This window comes from Hetaerina americana, unplaced genomic scaffold, assembly GCF_022747635.1.
Source record: "Hetaerina americana unplaced genomic scaffold, ioHetAmer1.1.p SCAF_7, whole genome shotgun sequence".
Lineage (NCBI taxonomy): Eukaryota > Metazoa > Arthropoda > Insecta > Odonata > Calopterygidae > Hetaerina > Hetaerina americana.
The window spans coordinates 75,423,233-75,447,348 of NW_027287316.1; the positions used below are offsets into that span (position 1 = coordinate 75,423,233).

The following is a 24,116-nucleotide window of genomic DNA, read 5'->3' on the forward strand; positions in this document are numbered from 1 at the left end:
AGAATGCACTTAGCAAATGGAATGCATTCAAACACAAGCAAAGCCAAACCCAACAAATGGTATTCATAGTATCTTTACTGTGAGGATAGTGAATTAGAGTATGAACGAGGAAAAGCATACATTGATTAGTGGCAGTGATCATAAGCTCAATGTAGTATTGCTCAATCACACCCTCAACATTTCTGAAATCAACCCATCATATTGCTATAAACTAATTTCACTAGAAAGCAGTACATTGTAATTAAATTAGCAAAATTGAAGGTGGATTAAACTTGGATATCCCAATTCAATTCACTTTTTCTGGCAATGCACATCTTCCACTTTCAAAAATAATCCGGCTACATTTAACTTCGAACATAGATGAAAAATATGAAGAGGATTTCTCCAATCAAAACTGAAATGAATTTGGGTGAAGGACAAAAACTATATTTATTAAAAAAAAAACAATGAACCAGAAACAGAACACACTGAAAAACGTATGCTGAGGTTCATAACCCTATACATGATGTTTCATGGTCAAAGTAAACATGTAATGCAATAATACTGTCATTACTTACATTCTCGCAAAGTATAAAAAAGTTGGCAGGTTTCAACACTCGAAGAGTGTTGAAATATTTAAATGCTCATCTATATTTTCAAGAACTTGAGGTGAAAACATTTGAATTTGGAAATCATTTGGTTAGCGATAAATTGTTAGGTCAGTTCATCCCAGTGGCGTCTTCATCTTCTTTGGCTCCACTACGCCAAACCTCTCTTTGCGCTTTCTCAGTCTCTCTTCCTGATCAACCTGAAATGTTTAAATAATGGAGAAACAAGTTATTTCTCAGCCAAAGGCATAATGAAACAAGTACGTCATGACGATTCATACAAACCAAGGCAATGAGAAAGCATTTTGCAATGCACCGGCAAAATAGGAGCATCTATGACCTATATTTATGACTTTAATCACCAAACTTTAATGCTATTTTACTTTAATATTTAAGCCATCACCGAGTGTAATGAGGTTTGGACTCTCAGTAGCTGTAGCCACTATCACAGGATTTCGCTGGCATAAACTACGATGAGGTTTTCAGTGGAATGAGTAAGCACTGACTTACTGAGAATCCAAATATGTTTTAAGTTCAAGAGCAACTATAATATTAAGACCCTTTAACTTATTAAGAATATTTGCTGGAATTAATTAGGGAACACCAGATAAAGCTTAGTAACAAAAAGAACGTAATAGATTCAAAGTCAGTTTATTTGTTTAATCCATTCCACACGATGGGTTCCGTCTGCATTAAGTGGCTAAACAATGGAACTTCAGGTCAAGAAACAATGGCAACATAAGTTGGCCTCCAAAGAGTGGATGTGTTGTCATGAAAGCAAATACGCCAGCTTAAGCAAAATCTTATTGCTATGGCTTTGACAGAAAAAACGCTTCTTGAATTTTCAACTTACCTTTTCAAGTGCACTTGAAACAGATTGTCCAAATCTCTCAGCCCTTTTCTTCAACACTTCAACTGGAGCCGCCTAAAATGAAAATGTAAAAAATATTTTTATGGCAACTGAGATTATACATCAATCCAGCTAAGTCAACCATCAGCACCTAAGATAATGATAAACATTACTTACTTTTGTTGAAACTCCTGGTGCATTTATCCCAAATCGAGCTGCTCTTTTGCTTAGCAAATCTGAGGATATGACCTAAATTAGAAATAACAATGGGTAAGCTTATAATACCATAAGCATGTACAATAACTCCATGAATTATTTTACTACTTACTGGAGTTTTCTTAGCTCCCTCTGATGTGACAGTAGGGGTTATACCAAACCTTTCTGCTCTAGCTGCCTTCTTTGCCTCTTCTGAAACATTTGCCATTCCCCCAAATTTTTGCGCTCTCATTTCCAGACGCTAATGTTGACATGAAAAATGGAATATAACTGAATTATTTGACTATGATAAAGGTTACCTTCAGAAACAGAAAGACGACCAGAAATTAATATTATCACAAGTTAATGATACAAGGTAGCACTACAACACATTAGGCCAACCTCTTTTGTTGTCAGTTGAGAGAGCTTGATTATTTTCCTTTCTGGTTTTTCAGCAGTTTCTTGGTTTTCTTTTCCGACAGTCGGCACTGTTGTTCTGTTCAGGACAATTTTTTTGGAAGGTTGTTTGTCTACCTTCGTTAAATCTTCTACGGAACTTCTTTTCAGGGGAAGCTGTGGAGAAACACCGTCAGTTGGCGTTTTCAATATCTCAGTATCTAAGACCTCTTCCGAATCGTCCTAAAAATAGATAAAAATAAAAATGATTATCGGATTAAATTAACCATATTACCAAGTAATGATAATGTTTATCATTCTAGCTACCGCCAAAACGTCATCATCATCGAGCATTTCCTCTGCATCTACCACAACAGAATCAGATTCCAGGACTAGAGACCCATCTGGGAAAACGAAAATTATATCATTATTGCAGCGATAAAGGTGTACGCAATCTGGTAGTTTTTATTCTAATTAACCTTACCTCCATGGAGAGCTAATTGTAGTCTTTCCAACAGTTCGGTTTTGTTTCCCGTCGTCAATAGACCTCTATTCTTTAATTCTTTCTTTAAATCAGCAACCTAGGAAATAATTAAAACAAATATTAGCGTTCTTTGTAGCAATGGACACGGACCGGCGAACTTATAAATAGGATTTGAATAAATCGTACCCTTTAATAAATAACAGTTCCTAAAAACATTGAATTTAAAGACATCCTAACAAGGAAAGGAATCTGGGACGTGGAGTAGGGGAATAAAATCATACCTTGAGTTTCCCCAGATCAATAGTATTAACAACGGTTGCCTCTTCCGCCATTGCTGAAGCTTGTCCAAGAACATGGTGTAGAAAACATGAGAAGCGCGCATCGCACACACCACCATCACAAAATCAACCAATCACAATTATCTAAATATGAATTCTCCATCGAAGAAATAAACCGATAGGAACGAGTTAGATAAGTTTCTTCAAGAGATGCCTCTTTGAATCGCTCTATGGTAGTTGCAGCACGGCTCAATGGTATTGCGTTAATTTCTTGTGGAATTGCATCTTTTACATAAGTCAAGGTGTTAGTTATTTCATTTCTACGAGCAGTTAATATTTTTTTCGACCATCACTTTCTAAATGACTAACTAGTCTAATCCACGTTCATCACCTTATTCCATTAAATATACATTAAATAAACGCAGCCATTTCAGTCGAGGAATCTTGGGCTACGCTTAATTTATTTGTTTTATTTTAGGATTTTATTTACAAATGAAAATCAAACAGGTAAATGTATCTGTTTGATGCTAAGGTGATTTCAAGATTGAAATTTAAGGTTTTGATGGAGGCAATCAAATAAAAGCGTTGAAAATAAAGGTCATTTTTTTAGTTCAAAGGCAATAGGTTTAAGAGTTGGAGGACAATAGCAAAAGAACTCTAAATGAAATCAGGAGACAAGCAGACTACTTTGGATAGAAGAAGAGATAACCCCCTCCCATCAATGGAATAGCAAGACAATATTTTTGCGAAGGAAATGATAATAATGCCCTGCCTCTTTGTTGCTAACTGTGCTGTATCTAAGAATTCATTTCTCCAATCCTCAATATAAACTCACTGTTTTAGCAATGATATTCTCTCCCAGTTTTGCCCACCACATTTCATTTCCTCCATTTGAACTAAGTTTTTAAATATTGATTATCAAGTTAAAATTTCACCAGAAAAAAAGGGAAGAGGAAAAAATTCAAAATACTATGATCATCTGTACAAAAGGGTTATTTTTTGTTGATATGGAAATTACACTCAGGAATTTTACAATCAATGCTAGTACTCATCTGATGCAACTTTTCTTGTAAGAGTTAAATTCTAGGGTGGATGAGGGGAACCGTAGATTAATTAAATGGGACTCCCCTGACTGAGCTTTCCTTCTTTTTTTCATCAACTGTACACAATATTTGGAAATTTAGGGGTAATCATAAACTTTCCATCTTGGATATTTCACTGCCAAAGACTTCAAATTGACTGCTTGCCTTCCAATTTATTAACTATCAGCATAGCCACTCAAAATAAAAGAATTGGTTTATTCCATAAAATTAAAATGCTATCATATCAACTGACATTCCAATGCTATCATGAATTATTGTTTTGATAATGATGCGATTGCATCAAGACCATGGTCAACCTATACTAAGTTTTTGACTGCTAAAGTGAAAAATTCCTAATTGTACATTACATACGGAATAGACACAGGAGAAAAGTGAAAAAGTTCTTGTTGATGAAGAATTATGGTACTGATAATAAATTCTTGATGGGCAACCAGACTGTAACTATCTACATAATCCTATTATCTTTTGTTTTTTATGCTGTATTTACGAACATACGACTGTATAACTATCTGCCTAATCATTTGAAATCTGACAGTATCCAGAGTTTCAAGAATAAGGTATATATCTGGTTACTTGCTCACCCACGTTACTCATTGGATGAATTCTTTTGTGATAATCTTCATCACATTTAAGAACTATCCTTGAATACCATAATATTCTAACTTTGTTAGTAATATCGAATGATTAACACAATCGAAAGCCTTAATAAGATCACAGAGACTGATTCCTTCTCTCCATATGCATTAATGACATAATTAACAATGGACTCTACTGCCGAAATTGTAGATTTCCCAGATCGAAAGCCATACTGTGATTTGGAAATGAGATTATTTGACTCAAAAAAATTACAAATCTGATCTTTCATAAGAGCTTCAAAAATTTTACCAAAAACTGGGACTATGGAAATGGGGTGATAGTTAGCTGAATCATCTTTATCGCCTTTCTTATAGACAGGAGCTGTTTTGGAATATTTTATAGCTGTTGGAAAATCTTCTATCTCAAAACCTAAGTTGACTAACATAGCTAAAGGTTCCGCAATGAACACAATACTGTCCTTTATTAGGGAATTAGACAGACCATACATGTCCTCGCGGTTGGATTTTTTAAATTTGTTAACAGATAATATAATATCAAATGGAATAAGAAAATTCCATTTAAAATTTGAATTATTTGGAGGAAGATTTTGCAGCAAGTTGCCAATATTGGCAGCATCAACGTTTCGAGAGAACAAATTGTCCTCAACAGCTTTTAAGAAAAAATTATTTACAGCATCTGGAGTGAAAGGAAGATTTTCTTTTCCATTACCATGACCAACTTCTTCATTGATTACTCTCCATGCAGCCTTTTGTTTATTTTTTGCATTCAATATAAAATCCTTATAAGCTTTGCTTTTTGCGCATCTAACTGAATTATAATAATTCTTTTGTATTTCAAGTAAGCCTCTTTGTCATGCAGGCTTCCACTGGTTTTGTAAGAGTGATAGTAACTAAGTAAATCATTTCTAAGTGCTAATAATTCCCCAGTATACCAGAGATTATTTTTATTTTTAGTGGGCTTAGAGTTTAATATTTTTTTAGGAAAGCATTGTTCAAAAATGTCTGGGAAATTACCTAAATAACTTGAAAAACACGTTTCCTCTACAGAGTCTGTGCAAATACCATGCCAATTGATACAAGATAGAATAATGAAAAAATGGAAATGGAATATAAGAAATAAAGTATTTGTTACAGACCAGATGATGGTGCAAAATAATAAATATTAGTAGCAGTTGTTAAGTAGACATTGTGGCATTGATTAAGAAAATTTTCCCAATGGGCATTAGGAGCATATTATTGTCATGTACAGATATCCACATAGCAATAATTAGCATTCTAAAATTCTTTGGATATTTTAAAGGGATTCTGGTGAGATAAAAAGTAGGTCAATATAATCACAACTGTTGGCATCTCTCGTAATCTGGCTTATAGGTGAGTAGTAAGTGTAGTTTTGTACATGATATCTAATTCCAAAGAGTGCTTCATACCTTGTGTTATGTGAAGGTACTCGGAAAGATATTGACCTTTAGGAGTTCTAAGGAATCAAACTTGTTATGCAGTAATTTGTAAAGAAAAGTTATGTCCTTAATTTTTCTACGTTTATGCAAGGAGGGAAGATTTAGTGGAGATAACAATTCATGATAACTATCTAGATCTTTTTGAAGATTGAATTTGAATGAAATTTTGTGTATAAACTTTCTTTGAAAACATTCGCTTGTATGAATATGGAGTTTGTAGTAAGGTGATTAAACAGTAGAGCAGTATTCACAGAGTGACCTAACTAATGAGATGAGCAGAACTTTATATGGCTCTATATATATAATAAGTTTTTACAGTATCAGAAGATAAATTCAAGCAATTTGTATGCTTTAGATTGAACATAGTTATAATGTTGATTGAATGTTAACTATGAGTCAAATATAACTTGTCTACTTATTAATCGGGCCATAGGATAATTGCTTGGTCTATATTCATAATGCTGTGGACTCTTTTTCCAGCTGAATGTTACAGAATAGCATTTTAGCAAGTTAGATAGTTATACTCACACCAGTTTTGAACCCTATATAGGCAGTTTTGCAGAGTTAGGTGATCACCAATTGATTGAACTGTTAAAAAAATGTAAGTCATTGGCATACAAAAGAAAAGGAATTGGGTCTAATGACATTATAATATCATTTATAATTAAGTTAAATAATAGTGGACCAAGATGAAATCCTTGGGGAACACCTGATGATGGATAGAAACATTTACTTCAAGATGCGTTAATTTTTACTACAACTTCTCTGTTGGTCAAATAATTTTCCATCCAGTCAAGTAAGGTACCTTTCATTCCCAATGCATCCAACTTTCTAAGAAGAAGCCCATGACTAACAGTATCAAAAGCCTTATTGAAGTTAGTTTATATGACATTAGTTTGTAAGCTTTTTTCCATCCCTTCTATAAGATACTTTTGAAAAACCAAAAGATTAGTGAGAGTTGATCTTCCTTTAGTGAAACCATGCCACTCAGGGATTGTGATAATATTAAAGAGAGGAGTAAGCTGATCTACAACCACTGATCCTAAGACTTTTGCTGTTATTGAAAGCTTGGCAATTGGATGATAGTTAGATATGTTATTTTGTTACCTTTCTAATGTATTGGTACTATATATGTGGATTTAAGTGCACTATGAAACATTCCAGTAGTAAGGGATTAATTAAACAGTATATACACAGGATAAAGTAATGGCACAAGACACATACTCAGAAATAGGGCTGGGATTTCATTAGGGCGACAGCTCTTTTGGAGGTCAAGTTGGCATAGTGTAGTTTTGATGTCTTTTACTGAGATTGCTATAGATGAGATAGAAATAGAGGTGTGAGTATGAAAATTGTGCAGATGTTTTAGATACATATATGAGAAATACATTGCAAAAAGGTTTTCTATGTCATCATAAGATGAAACAGAAAGATCATTAAAAAGCATTACATTGGATAGTCTGTCCATCTTCCTCATACTGCTGACATGATGCCAAAAGTGTTTTGGATTATGTTGGATAGCTGACTCGAGCTGTGTTATGTATCTGTTGTAACAATTCCTTATTGATTTTGCACATTTTGACCTTAATTGTGAAAATTTAGCATAATCAGATTGCAATCCGGTTTGTTTATATAATTTGTGCGGTGATTTTTTCCTTCCAATTGAATTTTTCAGTTCAAAGCCAAACCACCTAGTTAAACTACTAGTTTTATAAGTGATAATTGGAGTAAACAACTGGATACCATGATATATCATAAAAGTTATTAAAAGCCTGATTTGTATTTAGATCGACAAGTTTGTAGCACCAGTTAATTTTCAACAAGCAGTTATTCAGAGCAAAAAATCGCATATCTTAAAATCATATTTGCATAACATATAGTCAATCACCTGAATTGGACATAGTAGTCGAAGAGAAACATTTATGGTAGGATGATGGGGATCACATGATAGTGGAGGATTGTTATCCTGGGAAATGGAAGTGAATTCTGAATTTATAAAAATTAGGTCTAATAATTTTCCATTATAATTATAGATGTTAGTAACTTGTTGAAATAAGCAGGAGCAGGCAGAGAGGAGGTTAAACACATTGACTGTTCTGCAGAGTTAAGTAAATCCCAGGAAAAGACTTAAGGTATTTTAAAATCACCCATTATTAACATCTCTGAATAATTATCTGAGTCAATGACATTTTCAATTGCCTCACAATAAGCACGATATTTATCAGTTGAGGAGTATGGAGACAAGTAAACCATGCCAATATATATTTTTGATCGAGAAGTTTTAATGGAAACAAAAAGAAATTCAACATTAAGGTCACATTCCACTATATTGCACAAATATTTAGATCTCACAGCAATCAGGACTCCTCCATCACTGCATTTCAAGCTAGTAAAAACACTTCAATCTTTCCTGTAGATGTTGAAGTCACCAAGGTTTAGTTCACTACTTAAAATATTAGGATTAAGCTAAGTATCGGTGAGGGCAATGACATCAAAATCACAGTTTAGAACTGAGTCTCTCAGATTAGGTAACTTTGTTCACAAACCTATAACATGTTGGTGATAGGCTAAAAGATTTAGTTGATTTAATTGAATTGCCTTTGTTAGCTCTGTCTTTGCACAGGGTGAACTTTGAGAAAAAAAACTATTGTTCACTAATATATTTTTTGGTCAGAAGTGAGTCTCTAAAATGGCCTCTCTTAAGTCCTTATCCACGCTGACCTTAAAAGATGCATACAGTCCTTCTGTTAAATGTAATATTGAAAGGTGGTTATTCACAATACAATAGAAAAATATATGTTTTACCTTCAGTGTTCAAAGCTGGCTTCTGAGGAGGAAAGGGATGACCTTTTGGACACCATTGGAGAGTATATTTTAAAATTTCCCATTATTTACCTGAATTTGCATACTATTCATCGTTACTAATCTTTCTTTCTGAGAATATTGGTTAAACTTAGAGAAAGGGAGAAAATAATGGCATCAAATTAACCATGATGGTTGGAAAAGGTATGAAAACAATTATCAGAAATATTCTTTGATAGGTACCTTCTAACTTAAGAACTGCATTATCCATTTTGGTGAATGCTGAATAAAATAAACAATTTTTACAAAGTCACAGAATTAAATGAAATACATGTATTTCCATTTAAAAGTATTTCTGGTTGAACATAAACTGACAGAAAGGATATCTTGTGGAGACATTTTTCAAATAAATGAGATGTTATACAACTTTTTCATTAAAGGTTTGCTTTATGTAAGAAATACAATAAGATCACCTCTCTTGGAATGAAGAAAACATTGATGGAGCTTCAAATGGTGTTCAAAGGAACAACCGACTGTGCAATACATCCTTGAATGATGAACAAACCACATTCTCCCGGGCACTGCAATGCAACTAAAGTCAATGCATGCATTTTTATTGTTATATTGGACTAGGAAAGAGATTGAAAATGTTGCATGTGAAATTGTGTTTTGTGTGCTACTTGGCATGTGAACGTAAGTACGGCCAAATACTTTGCTCATGAAGATGGATGTATGATGGGAAACTTGACGTCTTTCGCTATTTTCGTTCCTCATTTTTTTATAGTCTGGCCTTGGCAGCGCGAAGAAGGGGGAACTTGGTCAAAGTGCAAACTCCTCCAAAATCATCCAAGCTGATGTCCCACATGGCTATTCCTCCCAATCCCTTAGACTTTGCATAAGCAGCCTTAGCTCCAGCAAAGTCAAGGTCGTCGTAACCAATCCAGATAGGATTGTGGTCGCCGCACCTGTGAGCATAAGGGCCCGGCTTCCTGGTTGGATCTGGGAAGTTATTGAGACCAAACATCTCAGTGATGCCAGGTTGAGAGATATTGTGGCAAATCTCGTAGTAGGCCAGCATCCCTAAGGTGTTGGTGTAGGGACCACCCTCTCCAGGGCCCTCAGCTGTTGCTGGTGGCAGGGCGGCTGTGGGCAGAACGCCATCAGGCAGGCGCCAGGTTCGGCCAAACGCAGGGATCCCGAGAACTAGCTTACGTCCAGGAGCTCCCAGGCTGAGCCACTTCCTTACAATGGAGTCCACAGAGTTGAGGTGTGGGTCATTGACGTAGAGGGGAGCAGGTTGGCTTGCCTTCGTCTTCTGCCTGAATGGAGTCACATTGTCGAAGGCCATGAGGTGGATCTGATCGACTTGACTTGTGATGGCATGCACGTCAAAGTAGGCTGAGGCATTGGTGGTGGGTGGCGATGTTACAGTGATATACAAAGGAGTGGAGCTGCGGCTGAAGGCTGACTTGGCTTCACGGACAAGAGCAGCAAAACCATTGCGCCTAAGGGTTGAGACATCATCAGGTTCCGGCTTGGCTGTTAAGGAATGGTATAGCATTAGTTTAAGTGTAGTTACATGGGTTCAATATCTGTAGCAGATAAAAAGGTATTGCCATGGAATCATCTTATTAGGAATTTGTTTTTAAAGGTTTCTGTAGTGATCATGAGATGATTCATTTGGCTTTCTGAAAAAACTGTCCATTTTCTGACTACTTTGCCATTGTGACTCCTGAATTTTGGGATTTCATGAAAATTCTTAAGCACTGACAACTCTTCAATAGAAAGCTGTGAAAAAGGATTGTTGATCAATGTATTAGGATATAAATACTTCAAGATCTGAAAATACTGATAGTGTTGCATAGGAAATGTTATCATAAAATTGACTAAACCTAGTGGAAGCCTCAAAGCACATGTGATCAATATTTATCACTAATTTTACTTTCCTACGCCACAGGACCAGCTACAGTGATTTTGAAACCGTTAACACAATATGAAATTTTCAGTAAAAAGTCGCTTACAATACCTGGATTCCTGGTAGCCTGGACCATCCAATTGCTGATTACATACCATACCCGTGAATCGTCATTTCAATCCACTCATAAATAAGTCATAATGAATTGAGATCTTTCAGCAATCATGAGCCAAAGGATATTTCTTTTTGTGTTTTTTTAAGAACTTCATTGGAATTACACACATTCAATATTTTTTCTACTTCAATACTTTATATTTTAAAAATTATCATAAAGAAACCGACAAAAAATGCTATACTCTTCCTTTAGACCAAAACCCCTAAATCCAGTAGTAGTTTCTATGGGAGGCGACCGACAGCTAATGTCATTTTCGCCTAATTTCTATTGCTTATAAATAAATACAGGATTGAAGTTGGGTCACTATAATTAAATCCACTCAACACACAGTCAAAATTTGGTGTAATCTGGGCACGTGGGGTTCAAACGATATAGATACAATGTGACAGCCTCTCGGTCAAAAGAGAATATACTCCCGAGTAGCAGATATCCCACCTAAACTTTAGGCTATCCGTCACGTTTTTAAACATACGGGGGGTGAATCAAGGCTTGATGTGAAAATTATCGGCGAACCAGAAACTGGATTTTTGCTCTTCTGTCGTCATTCAGCGATATATTTTTCCTGTTCAGGAAACTTTTGGAGTCTCATATATTCTCACCAACTTCAATAAAAGATTTAGGGCAGCGAGAATAGTCAAAAGAGTTTATGATACAAACAGCAGTGTGAAAAAATTGTCGAAAGATGTTTGGTGGTTTCCCTCGAAAAACGAAGATAAATTTTAGATTGAATCTCCTAGGTAAACATAAGACAGTTCCGTTTTCCGAATACGATCATCACATTTTATAATTCCTAATAACTATGGAAGAAATGATCATTCATTCAAGATTATAAATATCGACTGCCGTCAAAGACGATTGTACGCGTACCCCTAAAGACCTTCCGTAATCCGTCAAACATGTAGCCTTCTAGTTGTGGAAAAGCCATTGGCAAAAGTATGCCGACACTCAAGGGATGTACTTGGAAGAATTTTGAGGTATAGTAGCAATATCTGAAATAAATCTATTTTTTCCACACATATTCTGAACTTTTCCCTGTACTTTTCATACAAACCGTATATTGTGGTTATTGGCAGAAGTCTACTGAGCTAGGGCAGGTTTATAATGAACACAGACACTACCCACTACTGTTCTTTTAACCCTCACCATGCACTAGAGTAAATATTCTTAACGCCGATACTAAAGATTAACTAACTCATTAGCTCTGTATACGTTGCACCCCCCTTATTAATCCATCCACAATTTTTATTCTTCTCCTCCCTTTACATCGCATTCTCAGTATTCTACCCACTATTTAACTGTCTCTGGTTACTAATTGCCTCTCAAGGGGCAAGAGGGTACTATTGTCTCTCAGTATCGACTGCATCCACTTGTCCTACCTTCGAACTCCTCTCAAAAACCTTCTCTCTTGGCTTCTCTTCCTATAACTTCATCGTTCAATTTAATATCTGCCTAATCTCATTTTTCTTGCACAGGAGATTAAATAGACACACGAAAACTACCCTTTGCCCGCTAGTAACTAGAACGATGATTCCCGCCGGACTTAATGGAAAAATCCCCTCGTACCTCCCTTTTCTGAGCCCCGAGAACTTATCTTGGCGACCCGTAAGTCCTTCGGAAGGTCATTCGTCCGCGATCGGGCGAGGGAAGGGCGCCCCCGCCCCCAGAGGGCCTTCAACGCGACCTTGGCCCCGGGAGCGGCCGAGCGTGGTCACTTATGTCATCCTCCTCCCGTGGGGAGGCCACCTAGGTTGGACGTGACTCGAATTCGCCGATGGAGATGAAGTCAACATTCATTTCCTTCCCCCGTGGTCAGCACGGACGAACACCCAAGCCGAGGAGGCCCTTGCGCAACCCGAGTGCCCTTGGGACCACCGTCACGCCCTCCGAATACGAAAAACGATCCTTTTAAGGAATGAGCAAACAGAAACACCTCCTGCGTCCTATTAGGTATTCACTCGTGTTCTGCATAGCCATCATTGGAATGGCCGTCCAATCGCCTACAATTTTGCATTCCCGGAGCCGAAGATATACTATTTCCGGAGATTAGATAAGATGACAGGACTTCGTATAAGGCACAACCGAGGCGGAGGGATCGAATCGGTGCGGGGTGAATGATAATTTGACTTCCCGCTAGGTCGATGATCCGGGTTTAAATATCGGTAGTCTAAGATCTTTCGCGATTTTTCCACTCCCTGTGATATCCACACACGGGTGTCTAATTTCAGCATCACTTAAGATAAAGGAGGAACCCTTTTTTAAACTGCAAGGAGCCGCAAAAATCATCGTGACCATCGATGTCAACTTGGTTGCAAAACCATGGTCGATGTATACTGTTGTGGGGCCTGTTCCTGCTTTCTTTCCGACCGTCCCCCGAAGCTGCTGGATATGAGTATTGCTAAACATTAAGACTAAATGAATAAGAAAATCCCAACTGCCTCATTTTACGTTTACAGGTATGTCAGCCCACCAAGAACATGAGCAATTCATATATTTTTACGGCGATTTTCATCTGTTTCTGATTGTGTTAAAAAATGATCACTTCGTAAAAACAAATACTCGAAACCACAGAAATCTATAATACTAATGTTTCTGGAAACATTTCTCAGTTCGTTGAATGCTGGCAACCGTTCTCTCGTCGTATGGCAACAATGGTATAAATAAATAAGCTAATATCAAACGTATCAGACGTTCTCCATGGATCACAGCGGGAGGTCACCTACGTGGGGGATAAAACGCTCTGTGATAGCCATTGACACATGTGATAGCTAGTTAGCGTGCCCGTTTGTCAAAACTACAAGGTAGATTTTCAACAGTCTAAAGATAAACGCAACAGAAATGGAAGACTATGTTATATTTCACACACATCTTGATTCAAATCTTATCGTGCCAGAGTCATTTTCAAAGTTGAAGTCACTGACGTAACTTTAGATCCCCTTGAAATTAAATTGGCCCGTTGAAAGAGCGATTAAGACCATAAAAGTGTGCCTAGAACATGTCTATTTTGCTGAAAATAGATATTCCGATAACTGAACGCTGATGAAATTAATTTTTAAACATTTCAAATAATATTATGTGAATTGCAAGCGTGGTAATTTATGGAACTTATTTACAGTCATCAGAAAACCTTACCTCATCGCAGATCTGGTCTCGCCAATTTAATCGAATCGAATCGACTAACAATTGACTAGCATCACTCGATTAACCGGCTGTTATCGCTAATGATAGCTGCGCAAAAAATTGATAGTCGATCCAGGGCGGTCATCATGTGAATCGAAGTAACGAAAACGCAATAGTCGCACGTGTGCAAGACAAATCTCTATTGGCGGCCCTTGTCACGTGGTCGTTTCATTATTGCGATTGTTCCAATTCTTCAGCCTCTATAGATCATGTAGAAGACAACAAAAATAACGCCATATACCTGTATTTCTGCGTCAGATGATTAATTGTAACCCGCCATGTTGACCGGTGTTTAATTTATTCGAGCAATGTTCAAAATTAACTCGACCTGCGATTTGATCCTCGAAAGCAGTCGATTACATCCTTCCAACGAATCAAAAACTGATAAAGTGCTGTTCGCCCGTGGTGGAATTGGATCTTATTTATTCGCGGTGGAAGGAGAAAAAGCGTGTGTCTTGAGAGACAGGAATCGAAATTCGCTTACTGTCAGATCGACTGGCGCTGAACTTCCTGCGTACGCCGTGCCACCACTGCCCCAAGGTCCCCCTATCTTTCTTGTAGGGCTCCTTGGGGAAGGGCCACGCGAGGTCCATGCCGTCGAAGCCGGCCCTCTTGACCAGGGCACGGGCTGATTCGATGAAAGCGTCCCGCTTTTCGTGGTCTTCGATGAGTGTCTGGTAGGGCTCGGAGGCGGCGAAGTAGTCGGGCTCTTCCGGGTCCACAGGGTCCAGGCCCTCCGCGAGGCCAGCGGGCCAGATGCCGACTCCCAGGAGGATGGTCAGCCGTGGGTTCCTTGCCTTGAGACCGGCAACCTTGGTGGGGTGGGGAGGGAGAAGAAGGGAGTAAGTTACACGCATGATCGAAATGACCAGGTACACCAAATTCAAGCTATGCACACGATAGGTTATGGGATGGACTGCAGATTTTCACGGTTGCAGACGCAAAAGTGCCGGAAGGTCCCTTTCAATCCGGAATTTCCAAGAAAATAATTCCAAAAAATAAGTTCCAATTAGGTAGCATATTTATCCAAGATTAAAAAAGAACCTCAAAAATTGAAAAAATCAGAAAAAAATTCAAATACAACGCAGTGGATCAAAAATGTAGATTTATCACAGCTGTAGACAAATGTTCAATATCGTAATATGGGCACTCACTGGAAACTTTGACATGAATCAAGCTTCGCAGGTTAAGGATAGCGGAAAGAGAAATGGTATAAGTAGTGATTGGCAGGGGATATAGACAGGGTTGCCCGTAATCTCAAGTACGTTTCAACACACATGCTGAGTACATGTTAAGGGTAGCAGAGGTAGGACTTGAGCTGGGAACAAAAGTGAACAGCAATATGAATAAGTCAGTTAATTTAGCAGATGATCAAGCAGTAAAGAATCAGACTGCCAAGGGATTACATTTGCTATAATGTGTTTTACATTAACCATGCCAGAGGTATTGAGTCAGGATTAACCCCAAGAAGACAGAAGTAATGATATTATACGAAAGTAGCAGAGGCGAGTAAATTATTAAACCTGGAGGGCATAAACCAGAAGGGGTAGAGAATCATATGTATTTGTGGAAGATTACGAGGAAAATGACCCATGTAATTGGGACACTAAGAGATGTCCTGCATTAATCAAAGATGTATTTAAAATAAAAGAGAATTTATGACGGGCCCACTAAGTAAAAGTGTGAAAAAAAGATTAATACAAACTCTAACATGGAGTGCATTGCTTTATGAATGTGAGACCTGGTCTTTGACGCAAGAGGATGCGCGTAGATTGGAGTCTTTTGAGATACGGGTTTTGTGGAGAATGAAGGAAATAAGTTGGACAGAAAAAATAAGACGGCGAACAGACAGGGAAGGACGGTGCCAAAAGGTTATCATTATAGTGAGCGAAGAGAGAAAGTTGCAGGGGTAAATCCGAAAAAGGCAGAGAAAGGGGAGGTAGGAAATATTGAGAGGTTGCAGATTGTTTAAGATTATGATCGAGGGTAGAACGTTGGTTAAGTGGGTAAGCTTTTTGGACAGAATGCATTAGTTACGAATAAATGATGAAAAAGAGAATTCAAGGCAAAGAAAGGAGCTCTTACGATACTCAGACGTAAGTAGTTCTTAAGGGCTTTACAAAGTCTAGTATTTAAATAGGTAATATAGCTCGAGTGAATTAAATGCAACACAGAGTTACTTCGGTCCACCCCACTTCTTGTTAAAAGTAAAAATGTTTAATTTCTGTCTATTGACGTTAAATATCAAACATTTGACTAGTTATATATATATATATATATATATATATATATATATATATATATATATATATAGATACATACACTCGGATATATGCTGAAATTCTCTGATTATTTTTTTAGGTAGGGCCAATATTACCCCGACATTGTCGTCACTTGGCCCATTCTATGATGGTCACGGGAAATTTTCGCGAAATCAATTGAAATTGCAACCAACCTCCATGTAGTTGCCTCGGCCAGATTCGAGGTCAAGTTCGGCATTGTAGGGTTGAAGGTGGAAATTTTCGGGATTGAGTTTGGTCGGTCCGTAAACCAAGTGGGTGCAGAGGGACGGGTCGATGTCAGCTGCCCTCATCCTCCCCAGACCTGCAAAAATAATATAGTTTGATTAAGGTGCCATCAATGGTACTCTCACTCTTTCTCATACCAGTCACATAGCGTAACGTTTTTTTTACTTTTATCCATTACCAACAATATCTTGCCCACCATCCATGAAAATATAATTATTATATGTTTTAGGTAATAGGTACACGTTCAAAGCCAGAGTGAAACACTCTTTCGGGACTGAAAAATCGTCAAAATCGATTTCTCATCACTAGACCTTCGAGTAGCCATGTGGGCGTCAGTATTAACTTTGATGTCGACCGGTCGACAATGTCGTTAGGTGTCGTCGACTTATCGCGGTCGATATTGATGTCGAGATCGACATTGATGTAGAGGGAAATGTTGATGTCAAGGTCGATATTGATGACAATATTGACTAAGAGGTCAATATAAATGTGGCCATCGACGTGGACACAGGAATATTTTCTGTCACCAAGCATTTCACAAATGCTGTTTTCTGTATGTTCTGAAGATTAAGGCACCTAAGCTACACAGGTGTATTAATGCTCTAAGGATCAAGGTATTCTGCGTGAGTCAACAATGACGCTTAATATGTGCCAATCATGGTAAAGGAAATCTAACCAAAGTATGTTATGGAATAGGCTTTAACCTTCCCGACCGAACTGTGGGAATCATTTCCGGATGAGTTATGTCACGTAGACTACTATATTCCAGGTCAAATTCTTCTGCGATGGGTTTAACAGATTGATTTAAATAGAAGAGACCGGTGCGATATCGACATAGATGCCGACGCATGTTGACATAGAACTCGACATTATTGCCATTTTTAGAGCCCCCATCGTCTTCAACATTGTTGGTATCGATCGACATATTGAGAAGGGGTCGACATTGAACTTGTCTCGTGTGGCGACAACAATAAGTCGATGTCGCATAGCCTTACCCTTCGCTTCGTCATCGTCCGAAATTCCTTGGGAGATATCAATAGCCTCTTACACCTCCCAGACCCATAAAATACAACATTCCAGCTTCCTAAATATGGCACAGTGATTCCGTTCCGAGTGCAAAGTGTACATGAAAGCTAATCATCACGAATTTTAGTTTTATTTTTGAAGTTTCCGACATAGTAATTTTTCACTCAAAAATACATACACAGTGAAATTCACAATAAAACGCATAAGTTAGGCAATGACAGGTGATCGAATCCTCGTTTGAAGAAATAAGCTGAAAATCTTGACACATTTATTAAGCTGGAAATTTAGCATCCATATTTGTAATAGAATGTACCAGATCACGCAATTTTCATTCACAAGAAGAACGGCGTAACAATTTACAATAAGACCAAATAAGATTTGTAACTGTCAGTAAAAATGGGGACGAATATCTTATGGTATGAAGATATATTATTTTTTGAGAGAGGAAAAATGGAAATGAAAGTTCTTTTTTTGCGACTGATTATAAGTTTTTCAAAAAAAGCATTATTCTTACCCTGCCTCCAATGCGCTCTGCTGTCGTAATAGCAGACCACTTTGTACTCTTGCTGAGCGGCAACGATGGTCGCCGAAGCGGCCACGGCCAAGGCCAAAGCCAGCAATGTTCTCGCCACCATGATGATCTGAAACGGGAAATGGATAAAATTTCTTAAAACAGAATGGTTTTTCAGTAACCGTATATATTGGTTATTATGGGAGGCGACCGACAGCTTGAGGTCATTTGCGCCATTAGTGGGTAATTTGGCAATTAGTGGGTTTAGGGAGATATTCCTTCAGCAGTACTACGCGGCGAATCATTCCGACAAAACTCCCTACTGACGGGATTTCGGAAAAATTGAAAAACATCTCTAAAGCAGGCATCTCTCAGAAAATTTAAAGAGTTTAAAAATACAATTCTCTTTACCAATCGTTTATCCTTAGATTAAATAAATGGATAAAATTATTTAAAAAAACAAGTAAATGAGATTCAATAAGATAAAAATAACGTTTGAAATAAAACTTATACGAAAAAATTCAAACCTTTTAAGGAGATATATGGCACGAAGTACTCGTACTTTCACTGGAAATTTCATTGCTTTAACCCTGCGGAATAATATATATAGGCCACAAATGTCCATTTTTCCTTTTAAGTCGTCATTTTATTCAAGTTTTTATTATCCACAAGGGTAAAAATGATTTTAAATGCATTTTAAAATTAAAACATATCCCTTGAAGAAAATCCACAATTTACGGAGTTAATTCCTTATTTTTTCTGGTCGCGGTCTGAGCCGATTATGGTTTTCCAGTGAGATCTGGTAGCCAAAAAATCCCATGGGCTGGGTGCAGCTGCATGTGCCCGGGAATCAAACCAGGACCACCCGGTCGGTAGTCCAAAGCCCAAAGTCCCTAATTACCATGCACATACAGTAATGTAGTTAACCTTCTGAAGTGCCAACTATGCTCTGCCTTATACAGGACATGTATATCGGACAGTGCACTGCACTCCTAAATATTTTTATCAACAACAACCGTGTCTCTTGCAAGAATTCTTCCCTGATTGGGATGCTTTCAATCCCAAAACACGCCTCCGTACATTATACTCCCTTTGATAAAGGCTCTACTGTCTCCATTCTAGAATCTCCCCCCCCCCTCAGACCCTCCTATCCAACTCAAAACAATATAACAGGCGTATATCTGGGTCCTTGATTCCTGGAATGAGCCAGGTATTGATATTATACACTGATTACCCAAATCTCCATATCTTTTCATCACCCTTCCACTACCAAAACCTTCCATATTAATCCCACACTCCCAAACCTTTCCATCCTAACTCTTCCCCTCGCAAACCTTTCCCAACATTCACCTTCCATCCAGCGTCCTCGTCCTTTCCTCTTTACACCCTTTCAGGTCCTTCTCCCCTTGAGAAAGGTGGTTTGGTCGCCGAACAATCGGAATACGTGTGAGTATCATTTTTTTATCTCTGTGTTTTTGTTTTTAAGCTCTATCTCGATTCATGGTTTATATTATTATTCATGTCCGTGAGATTTTCCTTTGTTCAATATATCTATGCATATATATATATTTATTTATTTATATATATATATATATTTATTTATATATATGTATATATATATTTATTTATATATATGTATGTATATATATATATATATATATATATATATATATATATATATATATATATATATATATATTTAAACCGTGGGTCGCAGTAGTCCAGTGGGTAGAGTGTTGGACCAGAGGGTGCCGGGTTCGATTCCCGGGCAAGGCAATCTGGGCACCTGCAGCTCAACCCAAGCTAAAGTGATTTTTCGGGTACCAGGTCTTCCTGGGAAACCATAACTGGCACAGGGAAAGGAACTGGCCCCCCTACCCTGATGTGTGAATTTCACACGCCGTATAGGGCTTAGTACTGGGTGAACTCTACCATCACCTACTAAGCTGACCTTCGGGTTGATTACTGTGTTTATGGTTTTTATATATAAACCATGAACACAGTAATCAACCCGAAGGTCGGTTTGATAGGTGATGGTAGAGTTCACCCTGTATTAAGCCCCATACGGCGTATATAGGGCTTAGTACTGGGTGTATAGTATCCTCCGATGAATGAATAAAGAGAAACTTTCCATTTAGAAATTTTTTACCAAGTCATCGTTCGACCTCATTGATGGACGACAGTGCGCTACAAATGTCTTCACCCCCAAAGATTTTCGCAGGCGTTTTCGAGAACTTAACTTCTCAAAGAGGAGGGAGAGAGGAAAAAAGAACAAATAATTCCCCTATCTAAAGGTCACCGCATGATAGAGCAAAGTGGGAGACATGAAGACTGATCGCTTGACGTGACCAATGAGGGGGTCATGACAGCGACACATGCGCGCAGATTAAGTCTTTGAAAGGGGTCGCGGCGGTTAAAAGCGACGACCAAGTCGAACGACGTCGGTCGGTCGTCATGCCAACAGCAGCTACTATTATGGTCCTTCAATTCAAACAATGAAGAGCGCGCGTGCGCAGGGTGCGCAATTTCGCGCGGGAACGTTCTTCAAACTCCTACCCGCCCGACAAATCGACCGAAAATTTAAAATATCCTCGCGAACACACGCGAGTCTGAAGTCCTTCGAAGAGAATACCTAAATCACGACCTGGGAGGGAGTATATCAATATAAGTTCATTTGGAATGGAGGTAGAAACACTAAGGTGTCACTCTAACATCAACCTACGATCTATACAACAACCGGCAAATCGCCGCAAGGGCGTGTGTCGGTGAGTGTGAAGACAAAGGGCTATCATGAATAACGAATACGTATAAAAGTGAAATAATTTTCAAGAAGTTATTTTGATTTTAATACCTCTATCAAGTTTTGCGAGAGATTTATTGACTAACCATCGTTAATATAAATAAATACTTACTCATGCATGAATATATCAACAATCACACACCTTCGATCCTATATGCATGCTGCAATTACGGACGTATTCGAGTGAGGTTTTTAATTTTTTTAGTTTTTTTTAGAATTTAGAAATTAGGGAGTGGTCGCGTCTAAATATTGTTATGGCTACGTATCTTGGGAAGAACCAGCACTTGAATCTGCCCGTGATGGAGTCTATTTTGCGGCATCTCCCGCAGTTCCTTTGGAATTTCTTTCTTATTTTATTCCGATGGTCGAAACTGCCAGTGTTGGGCCTTAATGATTCCCCAAGTGCCCCGCTGGCACGCTCGGCTGTACTCTCCCCAATGCATGAAGTCTTCCATGCTCTCTTTGTGGCTCAATGGGTTCCTATCCCATTCCCTCCAACATACCCATCAGTCTAAGTACTTATTCCTTCCTCGCTCCACTAGAAATATCCGTGTGGGGGGGGCAACTATAAGAAAATCAGTTTCATCAAAAGAATGAGGAGTAAATAAATATTCGAATGAACAAGTAAATGGATGGCGCGCCACTTGCATAAATCAGACCTCATCTTGGATGCATAGAAAGAGAGATAAAATTTGTATTCTAGAAAAGAATGATTTTATTCATTAATTTAAAGGCAACGAAAATGGAAAAAAACAAATTGACCGAGTTTAATTCCGACAGTGACGTAATATTCTTAAGTCCCGTATTACTTCCCTCCTGTGGAAGGTCACTTCGGTATGAAGGAAACGGCTTCTCACATAATGACCAGCCAAACTCGAAAGTAAAATATCGAATCGATGTGAAATTATAGCCAAGAACTCCACATTATGTGAACTGAGTATTGAAACCGATAATCGGAAGGTTTCCGACCAATTAGGGAGCATTAATCGATATTCAAAAGTTGCATAAGACGTTAGAAGAGTCGGAAAAGTCTCGTGACGTGAAACTTGTTGTGAAACTGAAATTTGAATGTTTTATGAATCTCGAATTTCAAGAAAATCTTGAATTTGAAGATTTAAATGGTCATTTTTTCCAAGAGCAATAAGAGACCAGAATGCTTGTAATCGAAATCCCCCAGGAGCCGGCTCGACATAATATGTATTAACCTACAAGATAGCGACTGCGCATGGTTATACGATCATATTTATATTTTTTTGCAGGTTCCCCTTACCTTTCCCCATCCATTTGAAAAACCCTAACCCCCTCATCCCTTACCCTCTCCTCCTGGTGTTGCACCCCCTGCCACACACCTTTTTGGTGGCTCGCAGGGTATTGATGTAGATGTAGATGAAATTGTAGGTACGGTTACCGTATGAAAACCTGTAAACTTGCGATAAATTAATTGGAAACGATTACTGTACCATGTCCGCTTTAGTGTTATGCAAAATCCTTACCTTATCGTGCACTTCATTTATAACGATTGCACGGGAAATTCATTATTTGGGACGACCAACCATTTTATAACTTCTAACAACGTAAGTAGTTCAAATTTCGATACCCATTGTGCAGAAAACTGTTATTTAGAGCTGAAAGACATTTTCATATCGATCTCCGTGGTCTGAAATTGGATTTATCTGGTTTAAAGTATGACAAAATTTATTATCAATCGCCGCACGTTCCTCGTGATCCTTTCAATTATTGCATACGTTCAAAATGTACGCGAATTCGTGGATGACACGAAATTGATGTCATCAATGTTGCTCGAGTCAAGTTCCTTCCACCACAGAGACGTTGTTGTTTAATAACCATGATGCACCGCGAAAATGCGTCATTTATTTTTTGAAGGAGAGCAATCGTACCTTGGTTGACTTATCTAGGAACACATAACTATTCCAAAATCATCTATTTAGAAATTTAAAAAAAATCGGGGAACGCTATAGATATCCTATTATCGCACATATTTTCAACGAAAGGTGTTGCTTTTAAAGAGTCAAATTTGACCATCATAGGTGAAACTGTAATCGAAAATTCTAAGGATGACCTTGCTAAATATTGGAAAACTATCCAAGACACACATTTCTGAGAAAGAGGACATTTAAGTAAAATCCCACACATTTCCTTATATAAGATCGATCCCACGCTACACCATTCATTTTCCCAAAGGAGTAGAATAAAGACGAGCAGATTTCACAAATTTAGTACTAATAATTTCCACTGAAGTAATAGAGTATGAAAGATCATGGCTCACCAAATACTAACTCCAACTAAGCATTCAACTTATAGCTTGCTCAAAGGCATCGACCAACATTTCAAATCCCATACAATATATTCGAAATTTTTAAACTTTCTTTTTGAGCGTCCCATTTGAGCTGGGCGGTGGGACGCCATTATACATCCAAGGCACACTTTTTTATGCTATTTATCATCGAAGCCGAAACTTTTTCCACTCTCCTTCCATTTTTGGAATTACACCTGGGCCGTCCGTTCATTACTCGAAATAGACCCACCCGCTACACCACAAGGACGTTTTCAAATAATAAGACCTACGGGATTTGAAATAACAAGATAAATGGAGACGAGCTATTTGATGTTCGAGAATATCAAATTACTATACAGAGCGAAGCTAAGTTAATATATCCATCGACTCCAATAGGATCCGGACACCCTGATCCGTAGATCGCTGGGGGAACAATCAGGGCTGAGGAAACACTTGAGAAGGGGGATGATCAAACCACTTACCTCAGTAAACGCTTGGTACGCGTGCGGCAACTTACTGAGCAAGGAAACTGTATCGCGTCTCGCTGATATAGACCTCACCCTTCCCCTACTCTCACCCCATTTCCACCTCGCTTTTCCTCGGACGCTCCAACCACGACCCGAGCGGCGATAAAGCCAACTGACGAAGGACCTTCGACGGTAATCCCGACCGGCCGCCCGCACATAGATATTCCATGGCGTTTCCAAGACCGCAGCCGCAATCTCCCCCTCCTCCAAACTCAAGTCAGCCTCCGAACTCTTGCTAATTCGCCGATGCTAAATGCACATGCCCTTACCATTCTCATTATCGCCTCCTCGGCGAATTGAAATGAACGTTGGCCGGCACGAACGGCGAGGCAACTTGACGGATCGCGGCTGGCTTTCTCCAAGTTGAAGAATATAACGCTAAACGCAAAAGGAGTAGCCGAAAACAAAACACG

The 24,116-nt window shown here is 38.3% G+C and overlaps 2 protein-coding genes across 2 annotated transcripts; both read right to left on the minus strand.

Annotated features, from left to right (window-relative positions):
• Nucleotides 1–410: 410 nt before the first annotated feature.
• Nucleotides 411–2,860, minus strand: LOC139696435 (SAP domain-containing ribonucleoprotein). The gene is made up of 8 exons (XM_071595199.1): nt 2,794–2,860; nt 2,513–2,609; nt 2,356–2,432; nt 2,035–2,271; nt 1,766–1,894; nt 1,615–1,686; nt 1,441–1,512; nt 411–787 (listed from the first exon to the last, which is right to left on the minus strand). The coding sequence occupies exons 1-8, from the start codon at nt 2,842–2,844 to the stop codon at nt 704–706; spliced, it is 819 nt and encodes a 272-aa protein (XP_071451300.1). The 5' UTR covers nt 2,845–2,860; the 3' UTR covers nt 411–703.
• A 6,315-nt stretch (nt 2,861–9,175) lies between these two features.
• LOC139696389 (chitinase-like protein EN03) lies at nt 9,176–23,779 on the minus strand. The gene is made up of 5 exons (XM_071595136.1): nt 23,659–23,779; nt 18,084–18,210; nt 16,471–16,619; nt 14,500–14,827; nt 9,176–10,287 (listed from the first exon to the last, which is right to left on the minus strand). Exons 2-5 carry the CDS (start codon nt 18,202–18,204, stop codon nt 9,527–9,529), a joined length of 1,359 nt encoding a protein of 452 aa, XP_071451237.1. The 5' UTR covers nt 18,205–18,210; nt 23,659–23,779; the 3' UTR covers nt 9,176–9,526.
• Nucleotides 23,780–24,116: the final 337 nt, after the last annotated feature.

Coding starts and splice junctions, on each gene's coding strand:
- LOC139696435 (XM_071595199.1), bottom strand. CDS start 2,844: ATGGCGGAAGAGGCAACCGTTGTTAATACTATTGATCTGGGGAAACTC. Junction 1,687..1,765: donor AGGGAGCTAAGAAAACTCCA/GTAAGTAGTAAA, acceptor TTTCTAATTTAG/GTCATATCCTCAGATTTGCT. Junction 1,513..1,614: donor CACCAGGAGTTTCAACAAAA/GTAAGTAATGTT, acceptor TTTTCATTTTAG/GCGGCTCCAGTTGAAGTGTT.
- LOC139696389 (XM_071595136.1), bottom strand. CDS start 18,204: ATGGTGGCGAGAACATTGCTGGCTTTGGCCTTGGCCGTGGCCGCTTCG. Junction 16,620..18,083: donor CAGAGCGCATTGGAGGCAGG/GTAAGAATAATG, acceptor TTATTTTTGCAG/GTCTGGGGAGGATGAGGGCA. Junction 10,288..14,499: donor CAGCGCCAGTCGATCTGACA/GTAAGCGAATTT, acceptor ATTCCTTAACAG/CCAAGCCGGAACCTGATGAT.